This window comes from Dipodomys merriami, unplaced genomic scaffold (assembly GCF_024711535.1).
Source record: "Dipodomys merriami isolate MVZ:Mamm:240054 unplaced genomic scaffold, mDipMer1.0.p SCAF_12, whole genome shotgun sequence".
In the NCBI taxonomy this organism is placed as follows: Eukaryota; Metazoa; Chordata; class Mammalia; order Rodentia; family Heteromyidae; genus Dipodomys; species Dipodomys merriami.
In genome coordinates this window covers 44,211,801-44,238,236 of record NW_027202493.1, presented here as the reverse complement: position 1 = coordinate 44,238,236, position 26,436 = coordinate 44,211,801, and the positions used below count along the sequence as shown (strand labels likewise).

The window sequence follows — 26,436 nt, the reverse complement described above, 5'->3', positions numbered from 1 at the left end:
TGTGCACTGGGCTGGCGCCGGGACCCCGGACAGCGAGGGCCCCGAAGGGATGGGGGACACAAGCCGGGCCAGCCCCAGAGGAAGCCCAGACACCTGGCACCTTTGCTCTGACCCGAGTGGAGATGCCCCCAGCCTTAAGGTGGCGGGGGGGGGGGGTGGAATCCCAGTTCTGCCTGTCAAAGATGACGTTTTTAAAGAGTATTTAAGGTGTGTTTTCCTAAAACCAGAGCCCGGTGGGTACAGCTCTGCATCCACAGACCGGGGAACACGGCAAGAACACCCAGCAACAGTCACTGACGGATAGATGATTTTACAACACAGAAATAAGTCCACGGGGCCCGTGGCGGGACACACACCACGTGGCCAGGCAGTGACACAGACGCCACCTCGCTGTGCACCGCGCTGAGCCGGGACCCATGGCTCGGAGCCCAAGCGCGACTCAGCCACGCAAAGTCTACAGCGTGGACCCCAGAACCCCAGTGCTGAGGGGACCTGTGTCTCGGAGGGAGCACAGAAAGGCCCAGTGAGGAATGATGAACACATTTGGGGGGCAGGGGACAGACGGGAGCAGACAGACTCTAGGACGTCATCCGCTCTGCGTTCGGATACAAGAGGTGATTGCTTGTGTTTTATTGTGCTCCTTTTCCTCCAGCGTGGACATTTGCGTTATGGACATTCTTTGCTATCCCGCACTTATTAAACAGATTTGAAGTAGACGTCTGCATGGTGTGCAGCTGCTCTAGGAACGCATGATAAAAAGGAACGCGCAGGAAGCGGGGCTGGAGCAGCAGCTCTGACTCCAGGGGTCTCTGGGAAGCGAAATCATGAAATTGGATCCGTTTGTCCCAAGCGTGGACCCATGCTGGGCTGCCGCTGGATGAGAGACCTGGCTCATCTCTAAAATGGGACCAGCCGTCCTCATCCCTGCTCCAATGAAACCACGGCTTCCGAACCTGCAGGACTCCAACGGACGGACGGAGGCTTGAAGCCAGACAATGGGTACAGAGCCATCTGGAAACATACCACTCTGAAATTCCCCCCAAGGAGCTGGCACCCGAGTCCCCGGTGTGTTGGGACACGCTGTTCCCCCCCCCCCAACCCCCCACCTGTCACTTACCAGGGGTGGCAGTGGAGGGGGCACGTCGCTCTGGGGGCGGGCCTTCCTGGGGCCCTCAGCCTTCTGGCTGACCTGCCTTTTACTGCTCAGCAGCCCCATCCTGTGGAGAGCACAGAGCAGAGCAAGGTGAGGCCCCGGCCTCCGGCCTAGGCACCCGGCCTCTTCCTCCAGGCGGGACTGGAGGGTGGAGGCAGGGGCCAGGGAAGACTTGGGCATCACCAAGTGGTGAAGGGGTGGGGTGAGCTGGAGAGCTACATGCATTCTCTTTCTCGGTGGCGGCCCAGAGAAGAGAAATGCTCGGGCCTGACACAGCCCAAAGCTGCTGGCGTGGCTCTCGGGACCCGGGGCACAGGCTCCTGGCAGAGCGGCGCACGGATTCTGAAGGGGCGTGCGCGCCAGGTCCGTGACCTGCACTGTCATCTCATTTTGCCCCTGGCCAACTGTGTCACAGGAAAGTTGTGTGGGCACCGGGCTCCTGCGTTGAGGGGGAGAGTTTGTTAGAACATGGGATGCTAGACACGTAGGGCAGATGGACAGATCACGCAAGATTGAAGGCCAACGACAGCTTTCCAGGAATCTTCTTTTGAGATGGAAAAAACAAAAACAGGGTCAAGTTTGTTCTTCACAAACTTGAGTATGACCCCAGAGACCACACCGTGAACTCCACCCATCCTCGCCGCCTGGGACCAGGAGCAGAAATAGCTGGTACCAGCTAGTGAGTGCTGGCACAGAGTCCCTGCTCGAGCCCCCCTAACGGGAGCCCACCCCTTCCCACACTCACAGCCCACCAGCCCTACACTGTGGACCTTCCTCGGATGGAAGAGCCCAAGGCACGCCTCTCTGAGGTGTGTCGTGAGTGTGTCTGCACCTTTTCCACATCTCTGGAACCAGGAGAGGGGTGTGTGTGTGTGTGTGTGTGTGTGTGTGTGTGTGTGTGTGTGTGTGTGTGTGTGTGTGTGTGTGTGTTCCTAGGGCTACAGGCTCTAGGACTGGGACACAGTCCCTGAGCTTTTTATGCGAAAGGCTAGTGCTCTTACCACTTGAGCCATAGCTCCTTTTCTGTTTTTTTTTTTTTTTTTTCCTGATTAGTTGGAGATAAGTCTCAAGGACATATCCTGCCTGGGTTGGCTTTGAACTGTGATCCTCAGATCCTCCTGAGTAGCTAGGATTACAAGGCATATCTCGGGGTAGCATAATGCTGAAGACTGACCTGAAACACGTTTCTAGCGTCGGGTGTCAGGATAAGCCAGGCTGACCTAGGTTCAACCCCGCCCCACTGCTGGACACGCAGGGGCCGGTGATGGCTCCTCAGATGCCGTGTTCTTTTGTTCCCTTGGTCGTAAGCACCAGGCTCTGTGTCAGCGCAGTGAAGTACTCAGAGCTGGAAGGGACTCTACTCCCTCAGTTAGCTAAATGAGCCGGATGTCTGTCTAAGTGCCGGCAAGTCAAGGAAGGCAAAATGACTGGCCGAGGAGGTTGTGTGCTCAGCAAGAAGAAGCCAGTGACCTGGGAGCAAACACCAGCAGACGTGGAAGGAAGGCGGAGGTGTTCTTATAAGCCCTCACATACTCATCACCCACATTCAATGACGACGCTAACGTTTTCGTACACTGTCCGAGACAAATTACAAACTTGTCCTCTCGCCTCCCCGTACATCGCACACATCTCTAGATCACGTGACTGCCACGTTGCTGTGTCCTGCCTAAGAGGATCGGCCAGACGAAGTCACTGCGTGGTCAGAACCCACCGGCATCTCACACAGGCCTCTTGCTTGGTGGGTGTTTTTTTCCTCCTCTGCTTGGGATTCAAACGAGGTTCACACACCATTCCTGATGGCAGGGCCTCCAACCGGACAGCGTCCTGTCTCCACGTGGCACTTGGCTTCTTCGCAGTGGTTCCCTCGCTGTCCCTCCTCCTCCCTCTGTGTTCCTCAATGGGTCGGTGCCCCAGGCTGCGTCAGATCCTGGCGCCTCTCCTTCCTTAGGCCGGGATGTTTTGTAGGAGCCATGTGAGCATAACGCGGTGTGGCTTTAGTGATGCTAAGACACATGCAGGCTCAGGGAGTCCCCAGCCGGATGGCGAAACACTGGCTGGCTTGTAGGGAGTGTAGGATGGAGTTATTCAGGCACCATGATGAAAGCCTTGTGTAGCACTTTAGAAGCCGCCGGTGCCCAGCTGGCGTCCACTCCGGCACACACAGGCCCAGCCTTAGCTCCCCGGGAGACTAGCAAGGCCTGATGGAGACACGAGGCTCTGTCCTTGCATGAGGAGGGTGTCAGGGCCACTGCGCAAGTGTGCTCCCCAAGCCGACAACCATGACCTACGGCCCTTGGGGACTCTGGGGAGCAGACACCCCTGTGGCTAATCCAGTGTGATAAACCAAACATATTTCTGGGGTAGAAATTCTCTCCCCTCCCCCCCCCCCCACTGCGGTGAGGGCAATAGAAATGATTTTCAGACGATAAGAAGTTTGAGGTTCTGAGCAGAGTTCAGGAAGGAAGATGCTGTTCCTGCACAGCTGCGCTCGGTGTGCCCTTCCCCCCAGCTGCCTGCGTGCAGTTCCACAGCCGGCAAGCCTGAAATGCGCCAGCAATTACGGGGTAATAAAATCCCCTGTCTTTTTTTGGTGGGGAGAATACTGTAGATATGTATATTTTTAAAAGTCCTCAGGCCTGTGTCTGTAATCCAGCTACTTGGGGAGGCTGAGATCATGGTGTGATGTCAGCTCAGGAAAAACACTTGTGAGACGTATCTCAATCCATGAGCCAGGCATGGTAGTTACACCTATTATCTTAGCTATGAGGAAGGCCATGGGCAGAGGATGGCCACAGGCAGAAATACCTGAAAAAAGCCAAGCCAAAGGCTCATCTGCCTACCAAACATTAGAACCCCAGAGCTAGAAGAAAAATGCATCCTTACAATAGTGACACCTCAGATCTAGGGTCACACTCAGGGTCACACTCAGATAGCAATACAGCTATTTGTGTATTTTGTATTGCTAGAACAAGACCTAACCTTTCCAGTGTTTTTACATTGTTTTCATTTTAAACACTAGGTGAGAAACTCACTCATGGACTCATTACTTTGGTGGAGTTAGTGTGTGCTGTGAGGCTTGAACTCTAGGTCAGGGCACTCTCCCTGAGCTTTTGTGCTCAAGGATGGCATTCTACCACTTGAGCCATGGCTCCACTTCTGGCTTTTTGGTGGTTAAAAGTCTCAAGGACTTTCCTAGCTGGCTTTGAACTACCGTCCTCAGATCTCAGCCTCCTGAGTAGCTAGGATTATAGGTTTTCCATTTGGCCTTGCTTGTGGAGTAGGTATTGTAAAAGCCACTGAAGGACAGTCCTGCAGACTCTGGAAATTCCCTTCTCCCACTCACTCAAATAATCCTCTTATAAGGAAAATGAATTTCTTCTCTCCTCCATACAAGTGTTCATTATTTCTGAAGGGTTTTTTTTTTGACAAGAGGAAGTACCTTTTCTTCTGTGATAACCAGCATCACCAAGGTACTTTCCAAGGTTTTTTTTTTTTTACTCCTCCCCCTCTCCGTCCTCCCCTCTTCTCTTCTCCCCTCACCTCCCCCTCCCCGTCCTCCCCTCCTCTCTGCTCCTCCCACCTCCCCCTCCCCGTCCTCCTCTCCTACCTCCTCCTCCCACCTCCTTCTACTTCTTCCCTCACTCTTCCTCCTCTGAAATAACCAGAAAAGGACATTATTGCAAATTAAAAATATGACTGAGAGGGCTGGGAAGGTGGCTTAGTGGTAGAGCGCTTGCCTTGTATGCATGAGGCCCTGGGTTCGATTCCTCAGCACCACATAAGCAAAAAGAAAAACAAACCAGAAGTGGCGCTGTGGCTCAAGTGCTAGAGCACTAGCCTTTAGCTGAAGAGCTGAGGGACAGCGCCCAGGCCCAGAGTTTAGGCCCCATGACCGGACCCCCAAAAAAAATATGATTGAGAAGTAATTAGCTTGTCTCGGTTGTTTGCTAGTGATGTGGAATATAAGTCAGTATAGAGTCAGCAGAGATCCTAGACAACAAAATGGACATGAAAGCAGGGCTTTGTAACGCCAGCACTCAGGAGGTCGGGCAGCAGGACTGTGCGTGTCAGCACAGCCTGGGCCATGCAGTGAGGCCTTGCCCCCAAACCAAACCAAACCAGCAATATCACCTCCAATAACACCATGAGTCCCTACACCCAGGCACATACTCAGGTCTACGTCTAATGAAATATGCACCAGGTCTATTTAAAGAAAATTACGTATCCTTGATAAAAGAAAAGGTCACAAGACTCCCTATTATAAAAACGTAAGTGCTCTCAACTTGATAAAAAAGATTCAGCATGTTATTTTATGAATGTTAACAAACCAGTTCTGGCATCTCTGTGCAGAGACAAAAGCCATAGAGGAGCCAAGAACAGAACCGAGGGGGACTGTTAGGGACGGACTCTACTTCAAGACTTTCTCTAAAGCTACAAAGTGGTGTGGCCTGACCACTGGAACAAAACAGAGCCCAGAAATGACTTCAACAAAGATCATTCAGCTCAACAGAAGGTGGAGAGTCTTGTCCAGAACTGTGATAGAAAACTGAACACCTGAACTCCTGCATGCAAAAACTCAAGGGGCTCCAGACGCAGGACACGCATCCCTCACACTTCAGTTTGAAGTGAACCATGGGACCAAATATAAAATGCAAAACTAAGATAACTTAGGAGCCATTTAGGTGCCCTTTAAATGACTCTTTACATATATGAGCAGCCGTACAACCCAGGAACGCAAAGGAAATTGGTAAGTAGACTTTCTATTTACCAAAGAGAAATGAAAATGCATGACCTCAGTCAGCCTTGCTCTCAGTGAGTTTTCCTCACAGTCGTTCCCAACTGGGAACCACAGAAGTGTGTGTGAGCTGGTGAGTGGGTTGGAGCAGTTGTGGTTGTGATAGATTACTGGTACCTCCAGCGACACGGTGAGCTTCAGAAGTGCTGTGCGTGCGGAAGAAGCTGAATGCCACCCCACACACAGCAGAGAAGTCCGAGGGGTGAAATACTAGATGGCAGAGCACAGGAACAAAGGAAGATTGATGTGGGGAGGGGCTGAGCTGGAAGGAGCGCAGGCAGGTGAGGATGGAGCACTCTGATGCTCAGCCTGCATCTTTCATTTGCAACATATTCATATTTATTAGAATTTTTGCTGGGTGCTATGGAGGCCCGGCAAAATGTCTCAGACTTTTCTGTCCAGGCTGACTTCAAACTGGAATCCTCAGACCTTCTTGGCCTCCTAAGGAGCTGGGATCACAGACGTGAGCCACCAGCTCCCGGCTCTGAGGAATCTCATGCAGGCTAATTCTAAGTTTCTGTGGATGAGAAATGGATCCGGAACAGCGAAGATACCACAGAGAACAAGAGACACCTCCATCTTACAGACATCCGCGCGCTCTCTAAAAGTCATACAGTAGCATTGACAAAGGGTGCATGCATGCTATGAGGGACAGAGGGGCACCCCCAGAGGTCCCCACAGGTGGAGGTGTGGGGGAGGCCAGGAGACACTGAAGGTCATCTGGAAACAATACTGAGTCGACTGTTTTCCCATAACAAAAACTGCACCACACGCTGCCGCCACTTCCTAATCCCAGTCAGAGATGACACCTCAAAGGCCAAAAGCTTAATGGTGAGGAAAACTCCACAAGAGTATCTTTAGAAGAAAAATAGGTAGTTGTGGAACTAACAAATCAAATATTATATAACAAAAGTTTAGAAGGTGGCCGCCATTTCCATGATTTGAAGTCCCCAAGGCTGACTCTGGGCTTTGTCTGCTCCTGCACAGAACACGGCACTTGCTCCTGATAGTGGTGACGTTTAATTCCTTCTTTTTCAAGACTTTCTTTCTTTTCTTTTCTTTCTTTTTTGGTGCTAAACTTGGGGCTCGAACTCAGGGCCTAGGTACTTTCCTGAGCTTTTGTGCTCAAGGCTGGCATTCTACACTTGAGCCACAGCTCCATTCCTGGCTTTTCTGGTGCTTAATTGGAGATAAGAGTCTCACAGACTTTCCTGTATAGACTGGCTTTGAACCGTAATCCTCAGATTTCAGCCCCCTGAGTAGCTAGGATCATAGACATGAGCCACTATCACTTTGCATTTTAGAAGTATTTTTGACAAATCAAAATAATATTTATAGTCATATATTATTTTGGAGAACTAGCCAAGTTACTGTTATTATTGTAAAAAAAAAAAAAAGAAAGCTATTGCTTTTGGATACTGGTGTTCTCTTATTAGTTCTTGTGCTTTGCCATTTATTTATCATGTGGAAGACAGATGTCATGTTTCATAATTTTTTCTTCCTTTTCTTGTTATATTAGAAGAAATATAATGAGAGAGTATGCTCCACAACAACATTAAACAGTACCGCAGGTAGCAGGTACCTCGGTCTTTGGAATTTGGTTGTGAGCTGGCATTAAATAGCTAGATGTTTCTCTTTTTCTGAGTCCCAAGAAACCTTTATAGAAATGTTACTAAATTCTGTGGAATATCTTTTAAACACTTAGGTAGCCATTCAACCGTACTTTTCCATTTTGTCTTTCCAATTAGGATAAAATTTCACAAGTATGTTTTCTTAGCATTGATGTGTTTCATTGTGAACTGAATTCTACCCTTCCAGAACATTTATCTATTGTGTTTGACCCAAATTGCTTCTTTTAGAAGTATTTTTTTGTTTATGTATCAGTAAGCTAAATCTATTTGCAGTTTTGGGTGCGATGATTTCTTTTTTCTTTCTCTCCCTCCCATTCCCTCTCCTTTCCTTTCTTCTCCCTCTCTTTTCTTTTCTTAATACAGTCTCTTAACAGTCCAGGCTGTCCTTGAACTCACAATCCTCCGGCCTGATTCCCCTGAGTGCTGGAATTCCATGTATGCGTGTACCCAGCCTAATGATTTATTTAGTGAAGACGTAAAGCTTTATCTGAAAATAATGTACGCTCACCATAGGAAAACATCAATATGGAAGATTATATAGGAAAAGTGTGTCATAATTTCCATACTCCGAGGCTATCTGTTAGTATTCTGTGTATTAGTCTTTTTGGAGGGGAGACATCCACCTTTTTAAACTTGTTATAAAACTGAAATCAATGTGATACAGGTTTAAAATAGAGTCTCAGAAGGAAACACTCGGTATAAAACTTAACGTACAATTTACAAGCACCCATGTCCCTTCAAGTCCAGCACTAAAGCTGAGCTGAAAATAATAACTAGTTTACACCATTTAAACACATTTCCCCTTCCCTACTACCGTGTGTGTGTGTGTGTGTGTGTGTGTGTGTGTGTGTGTAAGCCTGTTTTCTATGATTCCTTGCACTACAGTCTAGATGTATACAGATCTGATGGGCAAGGAGACAGCATGGAAAGGTCTAGAAGAGTAGAGGAGGGAGAGTGTAAGAGTCAAGGCCTGAGGAGGCTGCAGGGTTAGTTAGGAGTGGTGGTGTTGCCACCTGAGCACAGGGAAGTGGGAAGGGGAGGGGGAGCAGGGGGAGGGGGAGCAGGGGGAGGGGGAGGGGGAGAGGGAGGGGGAAGGAGGGGAAAGGGGAGTGGGAGGGGGAGGGGGAACAGGGGGAGGGGGAGGAGGAGGAGGAGGGGGAGGAGGAGGAAGAAGAGGAGGAGGAGGGGGAGGAGGAGGAGGAGGAGGAGGCGGCGGCGGTGCCAGCCTTGGTAGAGACCACAGACTCCATGCCATAGTCTGGGTCCCCCGGCCTGGTGTTCAGCGGGGGACCACTTACCTCCTCTGAAGCTGGCTGCCTCCGCTGGGTGAGAAGATGGGGTGCAGGCTGAGGCAGGGACTGTGAGCAGGAGGTGAGGTGGCAGGCTGGTGTGGGGGGTGTCAGCAGGAAGGGGGCATGGGTGGAGATGGGGTGGGAGGGGCCGGTGTGCAGGGGGAGGCGGCCTCCAGCCCCGCGGAAGGTGAGGGTCTGCTCGGAACCACAGCCCGGTCCCCTGCAGATCCCTGGCAGGGGAGTTTTCTGGAAGGCCCCATGCGTGGAGTAAGCTCTGGTGGACACATGAGCATATCGGGGCAGTGTGGGCTCTCGGAGCCCGAGCAGAGGCTGAACGCCTGAGTGCCTCGTGCGGGCCCAGCGGGGCTGGCTGCTGCGCCTCAGTTTCCTCTTCTGCAGAGGGATCTGAGTTCCCGCACCCCTATGTGCACACATGTCCCTTGCATGATCTGGCAGTGGGGGGCAACCCCCAAACCCAGCCCCCGCCCTGGAACAGGGCAATTCCACCCCCCTCCCCCGCCTGGGCACAGGCTGGGCTCTGTGGCCACTGGGAAATGTCTCTGTTGGGAGAGAACCCTGACCTGGGCTCCGCTGGTCAGGGCCATGGGAAACAGGGTCACCTCTGCCTAGTGGGAGGAGAAGACTGACCACAGGACCGTGGCTGGACAGACAGGCTGGGCCTCCCAGGCGGCGGCTTTGTTGTGTCCAGCAGCCAGGAGCCCTGGCTTCACTAGAGAGGCGTCTGATCTTCAGCAGCTGAAGTTACCTCCAGCCATCGCTGTCCCCGTCCCTTCCCCTGCCCTCCCACCCCAAAAGGCAAAAAAGGCAGCCCGTGATTCCCTGTGAGAGAGGAGCCATAGGGCCGCAGAATCAACTCCAAGTCCTGTGTGCAGGTCCTCAAAACACTGATCACAAGCCAGGTGCCGTGACTCGCGCCTGTCATCCTAGCCACTTGGGAGGCTGAGGGCGCCTGACCATCAGGGTTCAAAGCCAGTGGGGGCAGAAAAGCCTGTGAGACTCTTATCTCCAATTAACCAGTAAAAAGCCAAAGGTGGAGGTGTGGCTCAAGTAGAATGCCAGCCTTGAGTGGAAAACGTAAGGGGCAGTGCCCAGACCCTGAGTTCAAGCTCTAAGCTCTAGTATCAACACACACACACACACACACACACACACACACACACACACACACACACACACACACACACACACACTCCACAATCCAGAGCCCATGGTACTGAGTGGTCAGCAGCCTTGTCACCGAAGGCTGACCTTGAGGCCACCCAGGTAGAGGGAGCAGAGGGCAGGCTCTGGAGGATGACACACCAGCAGTGGAAACATTTCATCAAGGACAAAGGAATTTTCCAGAGAATCTTGCCCCTGCCTTTCTTGAATACATAATTACTTCCTAAAAGTCAAGCCCCAAAGACTTCAAAAGTGGATAATTTGACATCATAAGGTAAAACAAAGGGAAAGAGGCCACAGGGGGTGTTTAGGAGAGCAAGTTCCTGAATGATTTCATATGAAGTGATTTGAAATGTAGAACCTCTTTGGATGGGCATGGAGAGGTTACCTTATAGCATGGCATGGGACTGATCGTGAACAGTATTATTTACTATTTCAATGGCCTGTATGATTTGGGGCAAAAAGAAAATTGGCTTTTTTTTTTTTTTTTTAGGTCTGGTCGTGGGGCCTGAACTCTGGGCCTGGGTGCTAACCCTCAGCTCTTCAGCTCAAGGCTAGCGTTCTACCACTTGAGTCACAGCACCACTTCCAGCTTTTTCTGCTTATGTGGTGCTGAGGAATTGAACCCAGGGCCTCATGCACACAAGGCAAGCACTCTACCACTGAGCCACCTTCCCAGCCCGCAAAAAGAAAATTGAAATCTCCGATCCTCTGTTGGTTTACCAACAAACAGGGGTAGAAATCTGTGTCCTGGTTGCTCGAAAAGATGAAATTAAGTTCTATTAATGTAATCCATAAGCTACAACATTACATATGAAAACCTCTGCCGAAGGCAAGACTTATCCATCAGAAGCATCCATCCCCAAGACCACCCTCGGCCCACGCGGGCACCACCGTGCTGCCGGAGGGGCCATCTGCGGTGGGAGACGGGGAATTTTACAAGTGGAGCACCATAGCCACGGGGCCAGATGAAGAAGGAAAAGTTCTGGAAAAGAGCCGGGCAAAGCCTTCACCTGATTTCCTTGGTTCCTCCAGAGGAACTAGTGTTCGCTCTAGATGCACTGTGGCTCTGTCCCCAGGACCCTGCGTCCAGGCCAGTCACCCCTCCGCAGCGGCCCCCACCTTGTACAGACCACAGGTGGAGAGCTGTGTCCACTTTCGGAGCAAGACTCCTCCAGCTTTCGGAGCAAGGCTCCCTCCGGGCTATTTACCTTTATCATGCGCAACAGAGGACTCAGGTGATACTGTTCTTGTCTCAGATTGAATGAATGAAGCAATCAACGAAAACCAAACTACAACAACATGCTACTTACTCATCTCCCCCAACACTCCACTGGCACAAAGAACAAACCGTCACTCATGCGGGCAGTGGTGGCAAAGGGTTGATCATAACCAAAGCCAGTGTGGTTCTAGACACGGATTGGGGCCTTCAGTCCATTGCTGGGGCTGAAGGCCGCTGACCTGTGTGGCGCTGTATCAGAGATGGTCTCCTGACTAGGATGGCTTGCCCTGGCTCAGGGGGCCACTCCCTATCCGTGAAGACTATCAATAGTCCGGAATAAGAGGGGGCGGGACTGAGCAGACAGTCCTGGGGTGAGCCGGGAGAAGTAGGCTTGACCTCCTCTCCCATCTTTGTTTCCACATACACCCCAGAGTGTAAGGCAGCTGAGGAGACAGAGATGGAGCACGCAGGAAGGTGCCCAGGGGTGAGGTGTTGATCAGAGTCGCTGCTGCTAGAAGAGCAAAGCCCCAGTGGGGAGGGGCAGGGAGGGGCAGGGGAGGGGCAGGAGAGGGGCAGGGGAGGGCCAGGGGAGGGGCAGGCAGGGGCAGGCAGGGCAGGGGAGGGGCAGGCAGGGGCAGGCAGGGGCAGGCAGGGGCAGGCAGGGGCAGGCAGGGGCAGGGAGGGGCAGGCAGGGCAGGGGAGGGGCAGGCAGGGGCAGGGAGGGGCAGGGGAGGGGCAGGCAGGGGCAGGGAGGGGCAGGGGAGGGGCAGGCAGGGGCAGGGGAGGGCCAGGGGAGGGGCAGGCAGGGGCAGGCAGGGGCAGGCAGGGGCAGGGAGGGGCAGGCAGGGCAGGGGAGGGGCAGGCAGGGGCAGGCAGGGGCAGGAGAGGTGGAACTGATGGCTTCACCCTGATGTTGAACTTTTCAGTTTGGTCTCCGGGATTTTAAAAAGTTTTGGGTTTTTTTTGTTTTTGTTTTTGTTTTTTCCTGCTCCCTCAGCTTTAGCTAATAACATTTCAGTTTGGCAACTACAGTTTGCCTCCTATGGTTCATGCTGGTAGCAGGAAAAGATAATTAAGCAACCACAAATATTTCTACGTCAGTCTGACTTCCTGGTGAGAAATGCAAAGCTCGTGGGTGCTGATCTAGTCTGAAAATGGCAGAACGTTTCCTTTAGTTAAGAACCACAGATGGCCGGGAATGGCGGCCGGGCCTGTCAGTGCAGCCACAGAGAGGCGGAGGAAGGACTGACCCCTGGCAAGGAAAACGTGATCCTTAAAAGCCAAGCTGAAAGTGGTGGCACGTACCTGCAGTCGCAGCTAGTCGGGACACAGAGGTAGGAAAATCATGTCTAAGGCCGGCCCAGGCACAAAGCTCAAAACGCTACCTGAAAAAGAAGGCGACATGGTCGGCGCTGTTAAGTCAAATGGCAGAATGCCAGCCTCGCGAGTGCAAGGCCCTGAGTTAAACCAGTACCACAAAAGGTGGGGTATGGGGGGAGGTGGGTCATAATGGAGACAGGGACTCAGGTTCAAGCCTAGGGCTCCCCATATGCTAATCCTATGTCCAGAGCTTCTGAGTCTCCCTTTCCTTATCTCCCACACCAGAGCGTGTGCCCCTGCAATGGCTAGACCTCAGCGCTCAGGCACCGATCTCCACATTTCTGTGACTTCAATCCCAGACAACCCAGCAACAGGGGAGGGGGACAGAGGAAGAGGGGGAAAAGAGAGGGAGGGAGGGAGGGAAGGGGAGGGAAAATGGAGGGAGGAAAGAAGGGAGGGGGAGAAAGAGAAAGAGAGCATATACACATATACAGATTATTTTTAAAATAATTGTTGGTTTGAAGTATTATTATTTAAAATAATATTTTAAACAATATTTTAACTATTAATTTTTTAAAGGGGCCACAGTCCTCGGGGAGTTTGGGGGAACCGGAGAGACTACAGAGGCGGCAGCTCAGCACAGAACATGCCTATGTTTTTAAACTGGCTCCATTTTATTTTTAAAGCCCAGTACGGGAGATTTGCTCATATATTTTAATACTATGAACATTTAACATAGATAAACATTAAAAAAAATTAGAAACATACATGCCAAATGTGGCACCTAATTTCAGAGCCCCTTCCCGGCAAAGCCGCCAAAAGGATTCACAGACTTCTGATTACGAACAAATGAGGCTGAAGCTCTCAGGGTTGTTTCCTTCTGAGTCATTTTATTTCACAGACAGAAAAGTCTGTTCTCTGGCCAAAGACCACATCAGCAAGCCTGGCCAGAAATCTGGTCGTCAGGGAGCCAGACGAGAGAGAATTAAGCACTCGGCCAGCAGCGCCCCGACTCACAACCGCTCCCCCCACCCCCTGCCCCCCATGTAGTATTTCATCTCCCCATTTAATTGCCATTTCTTGGAATGATTATGAAAGAGCAGCTTCCACTTGCATGATGTAGTTCAGAACAGCTTTTGCAAGCTGTGTGTTGTTTTGTTTTTCATCTCAGTTCTCTACTGTGGTTTTAAAAAAATACATATAAGCAAACTAAAACCGCACTTGAACACAAAAAAATATCATGCAGCCTTGAAAATGGATGTGGATTCTTGGAAAGATGCTTCTATTAAAATAAAGAAGAGAAGCCGGGTGCCAGTGGCTCATACCTGTAATCCTAGCTACTCAGGAGGCTGAGATCTGAGGTTCACGGTTCAAGGCCAGCCCAGGCAGGAAAGTCCGTGAGGCTCTTATCTCCAATAAACCACTAGAAAACCGGAAGTGGTGCTGTGGCTCAAGCAGTAGAGCGCTCACCTTGAGCCGAAGAGCGCAGGGACAGCGCTCACGCCCAGAGTTCAAGCACCACGACCAACAAAAAAAAAAAAAGAGGAGGAGGAGAAAGGAAACAGTCAGAACCAAGACCCACTGCTGGGTGTCTGTGGCCAGCCTGGACAAACAAATCCTTAAGACTCTCATCTCCACTTAATCAGCAAAAAGTTGGAAGTGGAGGTATGGCCCAAGTGGTAAAGCACCAATTTTGAGTGGAAAAAAAAACTAAACAAAAACATGAGGCATTGGGGTCAAGCCCCAATGTTGGTGGCATACACACATGCGCACGTGCGTGTGTGTGCACGCGTGCGCGCGCGCACACACACACACACACACACAGAATCAAGCCCTCCTGCTTCCAGCGATGAAAACCTACAGGCAAATGGAGATGCAGCTCTTAGGGCATAAGGCTTATATCTGTTTTCAATATATTCTTGGGGATTTAAAGTTGGAGTAGTAACTAGCCTGCTCCCCAGATGGCCACCCAGCTCCTTCTGTGGCTTCTCGCCACATGTGGAGCTCCGAACCCCCATGTCTGCAAGCCCCCAGCTGGCATAAGAGAGCACAGAGAGGGCTGGGTGCACGTCTCCAGCGCCCCTCCCTCGGTTCTCAGCAGACCCCACGCAGCTTCCGTCCTCGGCGGAGACTTGGGCAACCGGGGTGAAGAAGTGCCATGTCTAAATGCACTAGGCCCTCTCGTTTTCCCTGCTCCTGCCAGCTATGGGTGGACTGGCATCCAGGGTCCGGTACACGGTGCCATGTTGGTGGTGAGAAACTTCAGAGGCCCTCGCTGCCAAGCGCCAGTCCCGGCCCAGCTTGATGCCAGGGGTCTCCACGGCGTCCCCCGGGAGCGTGAGGTCCCAGCTTCCCCTGCAGGCACTGACAGGAGACTGCAGTCGGGCTGACCAGTGGAGAGGGCCAGCTCCCGCAGGAGGCCCCCGAGGCCTGGCCAGGCACTGCGGTGTGGCCTCCTCAGTAAAGGCAGGGCCAGCACCTCCCCAGCTGGGCTCCGGATGCCGCCCCTCATCCCATCCAGCCCTGATCTGGAGGAAGCGAGCAGGAGCTGAGGACAGGTCCATGGTGCTGTGGGATCTGGAGGCTCTCGATGGCTTGGGCACTGCAGCACCCTGGGGACAGCTCCCAGGCGGTGGTCAGCTTTGGGTTGGAAGGAACGATGGAAGCACAGGGCCCATCACAATATAGGTTGTTTCCAGCTCCTGCTCAAACACTTCTTCTTCCCATAATGCCTCGGGCTCCTCCTCAGAATTAATGAGTTAATACCTCTTGCAGAATCGAGCATGACCAATCAGATCCACTTTTGTACTCATTGGCTAGCACCAATCAGACTTACTTCCATGCTGGTGCCTCGTGGCAGAGACCGATGAGGGGCCGAGGTCACTGACCAATCATGTCCCAGGGTGAGAGGAGACTTACTAAAGCATAAAGTCCACTTTGCTGGGGGACCTCAATGGACTCTCAGCCCTGAGACTCCTCTCTGGAGGAAAGGCTATATTCTCCAGTTTCAATAAACTTGCTGCTTTACTATTTAAAAAACAAAACAAAACTGGTTTTACAGGGTGTCCTGTACCAGCCAGGCGTGGTGCTGGGTGCTAGGTGCTGGTGTGCAGAGGGCCGGACAGTCTATCCTGATCTCGAAGAGCTCGGGGCTTGGGAGGCTAGTCGGCATTCAGGACAGGGTCCCAGCAGGTGCAGAGGTGCTGGAGGACTCAGCAACAGCCTGGGTGCCATGAGCAGAGAGGAGACACCCACGCTGGGCCTGTGCAGGAGGACAGAGAAGCTGCGTCCGTGCGGGCAGAGGACACACGGAGCAGGCGGGGGTACAACCCAGAAGCCACAGCCTGGGGCAGATCTCAAGTCCATGCTGGCTTCAGGGAAGTAGATGTGGTGGGAAAGGTAACCACCTCTCTGACCTCTTCCCTGCGTCTCGGTGGTTTAAGGTTTTCATCTCAGTGTGGTGACTGTGATCTAAGCTCTGACTTCCTGCAGCTTCGTAACTTCCTTCTTTGCCAGCATCCCAGCATCTCTTCATCTAGCCAAAGCATCCCTTCCGAGCAGGTGCACCTGCCCGCCAAGCTGGCAGGGGCGGGGCCTGCCGCTCTGTCTGGCTGCTCGTTCCCAGGAGGCTGCTGGACCGAGGGCGGCCTTCCACTCTTCTCCAGCAGCAGATGCCAGGCCAAAGTCAGGCCCCGTCAAGCAGTCCCGGAGCTCCATCTGCATAGTGTAGCATACTCTGGGGGGAATGTTCGCAGCACAGGTCACAGCTGTGTGACTGGCCGCTGGTTCTGTGGGCGTGGGGACCCCAGGACAGCCGACTCCGCTGGGTAGGGGGCTGTGCACCTCATAGAGACAGAATGGCATCTTTCTCCCTCCTGGAGAAGAGTTGGGTTTGGGAGCTGAGTCAGGGAGTAAGTCCGGAGGACAGAGTGCTCAGCCTTATCACCCAATGCCAAATGAGCACTCAAAATTATGTGCCAACCAGAAAATGAGTGGGTGATAAATACCACGGAGAGAGGGACACACAGCGCTGCCCCAGAATAGGATGGGGCTGGATGATGATAAAGGCAAATGCTCCCATGATCATAAAGCATCGGAGAGAGGGAGGGGACCGCGCGCAGAGGCCTTGTCCCAAGTGCTCAGCATTGTAAAAAGTTGTGAAGGTGTCACCTGGGAGGTTTGTATAGCCTTCACCCAGCTTCCCTTGAATGGTAACACTTTGCTGCAACTAAGGAATTCATATTAGTGGAATGATATTAATCGAACTTCAGGCTGACTTGATATTAATTGAGACTTCAGGCTGTTTTTCTACTTTACATCCTCTGTGGTTGATGCACTAGGATTTGATCTAGGATGAGAGTTCTGCATTTAGTTGTCATAGCTCTTAGTGTCCTCTGGTTGGCGCCAATTTTTCCTTGTTTTCTATAATTTTGATGGTGACGAAGGTCAAATACCTTGGGTTTCTTGGCCATTTCCTCATGATTAGGACTACACCATGGCCATATGCCTGACCTTGGTGAGCGGGTGAAGCTGGGCTTGGTTGGGTCCCTACCAACATTCAGGATCCAGTTTTCATACAAGGTCAGGTGGATGAAGATTGCCTGTCTGGAGGAGTGAGTACCAGGGAACTCTCTAGAACCACAGACCCACAGGAGTAGCGACCTGCAGTTTGGTAGTGTAGGTCCATGAGGATGAAATCAACAGTCAATTACAGCGAATGGAACAATTGTCAAAACCCTAGAATCTTCTAAGCTCTGCTCAAAACACATAACCACCCAGCCATCCCTCCATGGGTGTCCTTTCCTGGGAAAGTTAATCCTTCAGCCAAGAAGCTCATTAAGTCTATCTGCCGCCACCAACCCTTGCAATGCCCCCAAAGTGCCACAAGTTCGATGCAAAACAAAATAAAACAAAGCAAGGGCCAATCAGTGACCTTGAACCAGACATTCCTACACATACTGCCACCCTTGCTCAGCCCGGCCCAGCAGATCTAGCTGCCCTCCTCTCCAGAGGTCAGTTACGTTGCCTCCAGCTCCGTGGCTGGTCTGTGCCCTCTCCCTGGCCCTGCCGCACACAGAGAATCTGGGTCCTCTGCAGCTTGGAGCCCGCAGACGCAGGATCCTCCCTGAGGGACAGACACACTGTTACCAGTCCAAAATCTCTCTGCCGTAGAGTAGAGCAAAGGAAGGCAGGCTCTGGTGGCTCGACCCTTGTCATTCTAGCTACCCAGGAGGCTGAGATCTGGGGATCAAGGTTCAAAGCCAGCCCAGGCAGTCATGAGACTTTTATCTCCAACCACCAAAAAGCTGAAAGTGGAGCTGTGGCTAGCTAAGTAGTACAGTGCTAGCCTTAAGTGAAAAAGCTAAGGAATAGCACCCTGGCCATGAGTGTAAGCCCAATACCAGCAAAAATAAGGAAAAGGAAGGAAGGAACGAAGGGAGGGAGGGAGGGAGGGAGGGAGGGAGGGGAGGGAGGGAGGGGGGAAGCACAAATTGTGAGGTAATTCATTGGTAGTCATGGCACAGACCATGGTAATAATGCCTTTCTCCATCTACAGCACCCAGAGCAAAGTTCCTGCCTGCTCGTCTAACGTGCATGCCCCAAGCACTCAGTGCGGAGCTGGGAAGGAGAGAGGCCTACCGCGTAGGGCAGGCTCCGGAGGGAGAGAGCCTACCTCGCAGGGCGTCAGTGGCTTTTCATGGTGTCTCACGAGCTCCCGGGGCCTGTGTGGTGGAGCAGCCTTCTAGCGGTAACCGGCAAGCTCTGGGTGCAGGTCCGAAGGGAAGGCCAGTCCCCAGGCTCCTCTCATCTCTATCAGTTTGTGTAGCTTGTGGCTTCCTGCTGGTAACAGGCAGGTGTGTACCCCATCAGCGAGCACTTCCCCAAGGAGCAGCTCAACATGCGCCCGGCACCTCCAAGTCTTCTGGGAGTTCACCGCGTCCCGTGGCCCCTCCGCCCCCCCGGGAAGCTGAGCAGGAAGGACGGTGGGCGCTGGCCTTTCCAGTCTCGGGACACGTTAGTCACCACGCCCCTCTGCCGCCACCGTGTTTTCTCGTGGGGCTTTGGTTTAACGGCATGGCTGGTGCTCTTCCTCTCTGGGTCGGGCAGGGTGAGCAAACCCGCACCTGATGCTGGAAGGCGATTCCGCTCAGCCTCGCCCATGGGGAATGCGGGCTCTAGCCGGGCCACCTGTGGGAGTCAGGCAGCGCTGTCAACTCACTGGTTTTGCTTTGCTTTTCAGTGATACTAAGAATAGCGAGGTCACAAGGCACGGGGAGACTTCGCTGGCAGAATGAGGTGAATGGCAGGGCCAGAACTGGTGCTCAATAAATGCACATCCACGGTGTGTTTTCCGGCACTGGAGTTCTTCAACAGCTCCACTTCACTTGGCTCTGAAAACTTGAGGAGCTTAGGCAGTGGGGGCGACGCAGACAGAGCCCCCAACATCTGGAGTGGCAAATTAGTGTCCCATCCCACACCACTGAGGAACCCCAGGACCAGCCAAGTGACCTGAGCCACAGGAGCTACTCCTCACCGGGGTGGGCGGATCCTTCCTCCCTCTCTAGTCTGGGAGCCGTGTGTGTGTGTGTGTGTGTGTGTGTGTGTGTGTGTGTGTGTGTGTGTGTGTGTGTGTGTGTGTGTGTGTGTGTGTGTGTGAGATGAGTCAGTGTCTACACCACAGCCCAGAATCTCCGTCTCCTCCTGTAGTTTCTTTCCTCAGACCTTAGGGCAAAGGCAGTGGTTTTCCCACTCACCACTCAACTTAGGGAGAAAATCCATTTTCCTCTCACACCCGGCTTGTCTGCTTAGGTTAGAGCATGGGGATGGTGAGTTCTTACAGCAAAGAGCTTTCTGACATCCACAGCCCCAGCAGCAGCACGGGGCTGCCAGGTCTAAGGTGCCATATGAATGATCGATGTGTGTCTTCTCCCAAAGGCTTTTTTAAGAGAACAACTGGATTCAAATCTAAATAGTACCCATCATAGCCGGGTGCTGGTGGCTCACGCCTGTAATTCTAGCTACTCAGGAGGCTGAGATCAGAGGGGCATGGTTGGAAATCAACACAAGTAGAAAAGTTGCTGAGACTCTTATGTCTAATTAACAAATAAAAAGCTGGGGGCTGGGAAGGTGGCTCAGTGGTAGAGTGCTTGCCTTGCATGCCTGAGGCCCTGGGTTTGATTCCTCAGCACCACATAAGCAAAAAGAAAAAAGCCGGAAGTGGCGCTGTGGCTCAAGTGGTAGAGCGCTAGCCTTGAGCTGAAGAGCTGAGGGACAGTGCCCAGGCCCAGAGTTCAGGCCCCACGACCGGACCCAAAAAAACAAAAAACAAAACAAAAAAACAAATAAAAAGCTGGAATGGAGGTGTGGCTCAAGTAGTAGATCATCAGCCTTGAGCAGAGAAAGCTCTGAGTTCAAGCTCTGATACTGGTGTGCATACTCACACTCACACACACACACACACACACACACACACACACACACACACACACACACAGCATCTATCACCCTATTGGACATAGTAAGCTAAATTACTGCTGTCGAGTGTGAAAATCTCAGTTCCTCATCTGATCTGTAAAGTTGCTTTGTCTTCTGTATTTGGCAGCACGGAGCCCAGAATGATGTACAGAGTACTAAACATGCTCAGTGCATGGTAGCTTTTATTAATTTTATTACTGTGTTGAACTCTTAACTCCTAGTAGTTGGACCTAACCATTAAACACAAGTTGGAGGAGCTCCAAATGCTTACAGTGTAAAACGTTACTGACTTGAGATGAGATTACTCTGGCTTTTTGTTTGATTTAATGAACACAATAAACTTCTGAGCATCTACTCTGCAGAAGGCGCCGCAGAGCTGGAGACACAGGTATAAATGGGCACAGGACCTTCTGTGGAGTTGCCAGGACGCGGCTTTGAACAGGAGCTGTGACTAGGAATTCTCCAAACTGCCTCTCCACGCATCACCCCTGGGTTGAATAATTTACTGATTTCCAGGGAATCCTGAGATACTGCCTCAAGTGCCTCTGATGTTTTCTCTGTGGAGCCTGAGTGTATAATGTTAGATGATGTTTATGTCCTTGGATCTGAGGCTATAGAGGGTATAAGGAAGAGCTAGAAACCCAGCTTCTTAAGGAGAAATCCAGTTTCCACTACCACTGGTCTACCTACTTGAGGCTAGAGGGGTGAGAGAGCTTGCAGAGCTATGCTGGCCTGTGTAGAGCCTGAGAGGGAGAAATTCACCTTTCTGTTACCCTCCCTACACAGATGCTGGGCCACAAACACACACACACACACACACACACACACACACACACACACACACACGGATTCTAGCAGCCACTCAGAATAGAACGAGGAAATGACATTGCTGTTAGGCTCCAGATGTGTGAGCAGAAGTGAAAGTTTCAGCCCATCTCTCCCCCACAGGGTCACAGGGTCCACGAACAAGGTGGTGGGAAAGGATCAAAAGACCCAAGACAGGTGTGTGGCTAAGGTGATGGGTGTCATCCATTAGACAGAGACCCTTAGACATGTCCTCGCAGCAGAAGGAGACCAGACGCCGGCTCTGAGACTCCTACTTCAGCGTTCCACCTCATTAGCGCCCAACTTGTTTTTGTACATCTGAGGCAACTCATGCAAATTCAGAGCTCCCCTTCTCCCAGTCTACAGCAGCCTCCTCATGCCAGTTCTTCTCTGGTTACCATCAAAAGCCGTGTGCAGTTTCCTTTCCAAGATGATAGTGTGCGAAGCTGGCCAGAGCAAAGACGGATAACATTGTAAAATGAAACGGAACCATCATTGTAGGCACCAGCAAATGGCCAATGGCTGACAACAAATTGAGTGAGAAGAGCCTCATCTTGAGGAATTGCTAGTGGACCCGAACGGCCCTGAGTCTTCTTGCCTAGTGCCCCACCTCGACGGCACCCACCTCATTTTGGATGAGGAGAGACAGGATTGGGAGTGTGAGTGGTGGGTCAGTGCGGACCAGCAGCTGTATCAGCAGCATTCCGTCTGGAATGAGATGGTGGAACCCTGCATAGGCTCAGAGTGTAAGAATTCTAGACAAGAAGGGGACTAGCAGCTTTGCTGGCTGAGGTGGTAGCCTCGGCTCAGGGTGGACAGAAGACCAGCCAGAAATAGAATGGGGTGAGCCTAGGTGTAGGAAAGAAGCAGAGAGCAGTCAGCCCCTTCCTACCTGACTGCTCACACAGGGGTGCCAGGACGGGTGGCAGAGACCCGAGAGAGGACGCCCGGCATCGAGGGCAGGGGAGTCAGGGACTGGCTGTGGACTGGCTTGTGTTTCTCCAACTACACACAGCTTGGCAAGTGGGGGGTGGAAGGCTTCCTTGTTCAAGAGATCTGAGCAGAATCTCTGCCCAAATACTGACCTGATCATTATTATACACCCTCAGGGAACTAGACCAAAAAAACAAAGAAAATACATGTGAAGCCAGGTGCCAACGACTCAGATCTGTAATCTTAGCTACTCACGAGTCTGAGATCCGAGGATCATGGTTTGAACCAGACCAGGCAGGAAAGTCCATGAGACTCTTATCTACAATAAACTACACAGAAAGAAGACAGAAATGGAGCTGTGGCTCAAGTGATAGAGTGCTAGCCTTGAGCACAAAGAGGCTCAGGGACAGCACTCAGGCCCTGAGTTCAAGCTCCAGGACCAGCAAAAAAAAAAAAAAAAATTAGAATGTGATATTAGCCAGCTCCATACCATCAAGGTAATGAACTCTGAAATTTAACTAAGTTGCTTCAACAAATAAACCACTAACTTTCCAGAAAACAAAACCAATTTCCTATGATGTCCAGTTTTCAGCTGGAAGTTACTAGACATGGAAAAAACAGGAGTGACCAGAAAGACAAAACCAAGCAGACAACGGATTCTGACAGGACTTCAGGCCACAGCTACCGGTCTGTCCAAGGAATCAAAGGAAACCGCGCTGAAGAACTAAATGTGGGTTAAGGAGAGTCAACAAATGAGAAATCTAAGGGAGAAATGAAAATGATTTTTCATGTACATTTCTAGACCAGAAAATGGCAAAAGTTGAAAAGTCATGTGGTAGACTCAACAGCACATGAGGTAGCAGAAGACAGAAGCTATGAATTTGAAGACAGAGTAACAAGGTTTATAAAGTCTAAAGCACAGAGCAACAGGAGCTAAGAACATAAGCAGAGTCTCAGAGACAGCCAGCCTGTGTAGATCATTCAAAGCGCTCTGGAAGGAGAAGAAAGAGATAAAGGCATACGCCCATGTCATCTTTGGGTTCATGCTATATCTTTCTGGACATCCATCTTTCCCCTCCGTTTTATAAGGTTTTTGGTTGTTATTTCTGTAAATAAACTGTCTGGACACATTGCTTTTTCTTCTCTTTCTGGGATTCTGATAATGTATATATTGGTTCAATTGATGATGGTCCATAAATTGCACAATTTTCTCCTCTTCTGACAGACAATTCTTTCTTCTGCTTGATTAAGTCTCCTGTGGATAGTACATATTGAAACTGTTCACTTCTTTCTTTGTATTCTTCAATTCCAGAATTCTTTTTTGGTTATTTCTTGTTCAACTTCTCATTTTAAGCACTGTTTTATAGATGTAATTGACTTGTCTGGTTTTTGATAGGCTTCTTAAAGGAACGATTATTTGACAGGCAATTGTGGCGTTGTATTCATTTCAGGTTGTGTTTGGAAGTTTGTGGCTTTAGGAGGTAGCATGCTTCCCTGCTATTGTGTGTTCCTTGTCCTTTATTGCATCTGCACACTTGAAGATGCAGTTCCCTCTTCATGGCATCATGGGCTGCCATGGCGGGGAGAGATCTCCACTTATGAGTGAGGACACTGTCTTGGTGGGATGTGGAGGTGTCAGGCCAAGTCATGCGCTGGGACACAGGTCACAGGACAAGAGGGGTAGCTGCTGTGGAGGCGGTGGCAATGCCATGGGTGGTAGGTGAGCACTGCTAGTGATAGGGACATTAGCCAGGTCCACGCAGCACAGAGCCCTGGAGCTGGGATGTCCGCATGAGCACACGCATGGTGGTGAGTCTAAGCCCAGATGTGAGCATGAATGCATATGTGGAGGCGAGTAGAGCACCGAAAAGACACCGGAGGGCACAGCAGCAGTTCTGGTCTAGTAAGCTCTACCAGCTGCACTGGTCAAGAATCCGTATTCTTCAGAGGTGGACATTCTCGGTACCCTGGTAACCGTAATTGCTGCTGGAGTCTTTGGTGGAGTGGGAGGTTCCTCCTGCTCTTCTCACTGGCGGTAGGAAGGCACGGCTGTGGTGAAACCTCTTGGTACTGAGTTATGTCGGCTGGGCTTCGGGGTGATGCACGCAAATTACTTCCTACACTTTTCTGTGTGTCTGTCCTCAGTTTATGTTCTCCACTGAAGTATAAAGTTTCCTAATTGTACCCCCGAACTCACCCAGAGCTATTTTCATCCGTGGGTACTGGTTAAATCATTGCTTTGTGGGTAAACGAGGGGTGGGAACTCCTAATCTTCCATCTGACTGACGTCATTCCATCTCTATTTCATTTTTAAATGTTAGTTTGATCAACTAAGTTGATTTTCACTATTTGTGGGCCTCAAACCCCCTGGAGCAAGAAAAAGTACTGGCATGGAATTACTGGAAGGGAGTTGATAGTGTGCAGGGAAAAGGCAGATCTAGCAAGAGGCGCTCAGGGCTCTCCAATACATGCTGTGAAGCTGAAATCCCAGGATGATCAACGTAGCCACTGTGAGATTTCAGGTGCACTGCCTGAGCCTACGTCCCTGTCTCTTTGTGACAGCAGGTCTGTAAAGTATCTGGTCCTTAACATGTACTCAGGAGGTTCTCTTTTCAATCTATGGCACATACTCCAATATTACGAGTCCTTACATTTGAGTCCTTATATGTCCCACAAATCGCTTAGTGGCTAATTCTTTGGACTTTCCTAGCCTAGCTGGGGTACATTTCTTTGCCCTGAAATGGAAATGATGCTACTATTTCGCCCCTAGGATTTATGAAGACTCAATTTTTAGAACAGTTTCTGACATACACACATCAGTAGACATTCACCTTCACCGCCGTGATCATGTTGGCTGGACACAGGAAAGGAGAGACAGTGAGGGAGAGCTGGACCTTCCGGGAAAAGCAGGCGGTGCTGACCGGTGCTGACCGGTACTGACCAGTGTGTCCACACTGGGACAGCCAGAGACCGTGATGACTTCATGGTGTCTAAGGAGTTCAGCCTTGTGACCACCACTGTACCTCCTCTTGGCCTGGCCTCCAGACCACCTCACCCTGCCCTGCCCTGCCCAGGGTATGGTTAGCTCCTAGATGGACTTGTCTTTCCTATGTTCCTCAGTCCTCACCCCATTTGTTTTAGGTTTGGGATTGGTGGGTGGTAATCAAAAGCCAGGGTTTCTATGTAAGTCCAGATTCCTGTTCCACTCTGAAAAGTCCTCAGAATGACGTTCCTTGGCTCTCTTACTCAGAGACCCAGGGCTCTGTCCACCCTGCCACCTGAGCCCTTGGCCTCGCCACATGGCTGGCTTTTAGTGACCTTTCGCCTACTTTTTTCCTGCTTTGTCGGCTGCAGTTGGGTCCAGAAAAGGTATAATCATTTTTGTTCCATTTTCTATCACACGTGAGACAAGAAATGACAGAGGCGGAGGCCAATCTTCCCCCCTGCCAGTGGTCCAGGTTGATGAGGCCTTTGGATTTCTCAGCTGTCATCGATTCCAGCTTCCTCTTTCTTCTGTGGCTGAAGACACTGAGGCCCAGAGAAGGAACAGGATCGCACTCGGGTCCCTCGGTGTGCTCAGGAACGCTCCCCTAACTCCTTCTGCTTCTATGGCGTGCTCTGCCTCACAGATGAAACCCAGACGCCTCAGGTGCGTTCTCTCCGCACTACCTGAAGTTCCCTGTGCCAACCAGAAAGAGCGTGCCTCCGTGTACCGAACAATTTTATGTCGGTCCTGTCACATGCTGGTGGAGTTACTTAAGTGATCTGAACTGTTGCTTTCCCTGTTTCAAAATGGGTCAGGTACCTCCATAGTAGGGCTGTTACTAGGGAAAATGGAACGTTTGCCTAGAAGCCTGGCGTGGTCACAGAGCCCACTCTCTCCACTCATCCTGAGTAGAGAACAGATTCAAAAGCCACGAGGCCATATTATCCTATCATGTCGCCGGCCACGCAGGAGCGCAGGAGGTGGCTCCACAGGGATCTGCTCTGTGTTGCATGCTCTGTGGAAGAACTGGGTTTGTTGTTTTGTTTTTGGTGCTGGTCCTGGGGTTTGAACTCAGGGCCTGGGCACTGTCCCTGAACTTCTTTTGCTTGAAGCTAGTGTTCTTCCACTTGAGCCATAGTTTCCCTTCTGGTCTTTTTTATTTTTAAGTAGTTTAAGGGGGGCTGGGAAGGTGGCTCAGTGGTAGAGTGCTTGCCTTGCATTCATGAGGCCCTAGGTTTGATCCCTCAGCACCATATAAACAGAAAAAGCCAGAAGTGGCGCTGTGGCTCAAGTGGTAGAGCACTAGCCTTGAGCTGAAGAGCTCAGGAACAGCGCCCAGGCCCAGAGTTCAGGCCCCATGACCAGGAAAAGAAAAAAAAAAGTAGTTTATGGGAGATGAGTCTCATGAACCTTCCTGCCCGGGCTGGCTTTGAACTGCAATCCTTAAATCTCAGCCTCCTGGGTGGCTAGGAAGAACTCTTACCAGGCTGCATCTAGCAAGGGGGCTGGCAACCTCCTTTCTATGCACACGGGAAGCCTCCAGTGCATAGGGCTCGAGTCCCGGCTCCGTCACCTCTGTTCAGGAAGGGCTATTTTGTGAAGGACATCAATCCAAACGGGA

General features: G+C 51.2%; 1 protein-coding gene across 5 annotated transcripts in view; it reads right to left on the bottom strand.

The window, feature by feature from the left end:
- The window catches only part of Blk (BLK proto-oncogene, Src family tyrosine kinase), a 44,254-nt gene that overhangs the window by 12,335 nt on the left and 5,483 nt on the right, over positions 1 to 26,436 (bottom strand). The window contains exons 1-3 of one of the 5 annotated variants that reach the window (XM_070016797.1): positions 18,270 to 18,789; positions 12,581 to 12,660; positions 1,118 to 1,217 (exon numbers count right to left, since the gene is read on the bottom strand). In XM_070016797.1, the coding sequence (XP_069872898.1) occupies positions 1,118 to 1,216 (99 nt within the window). In that variant the 5' untranslated portion in view covers position 1,217; positions 12,581 to 12,660; positions 18,270 to 18,789. Of the gene's footprint in view, positions 1 to 1,117; positions 1,218 to 12,580; positions 12,661 to 13,363; positions 13,383 to 13,920; positions 13,940 to 18,269; positions 18,790 to 26,436 lie in introns of those variants that run through there. The other 4 variants (XM_070016800.1, XM_070016799.1, XM_070016798.1 and 1 more) reach the window with 4 other exon arrangements.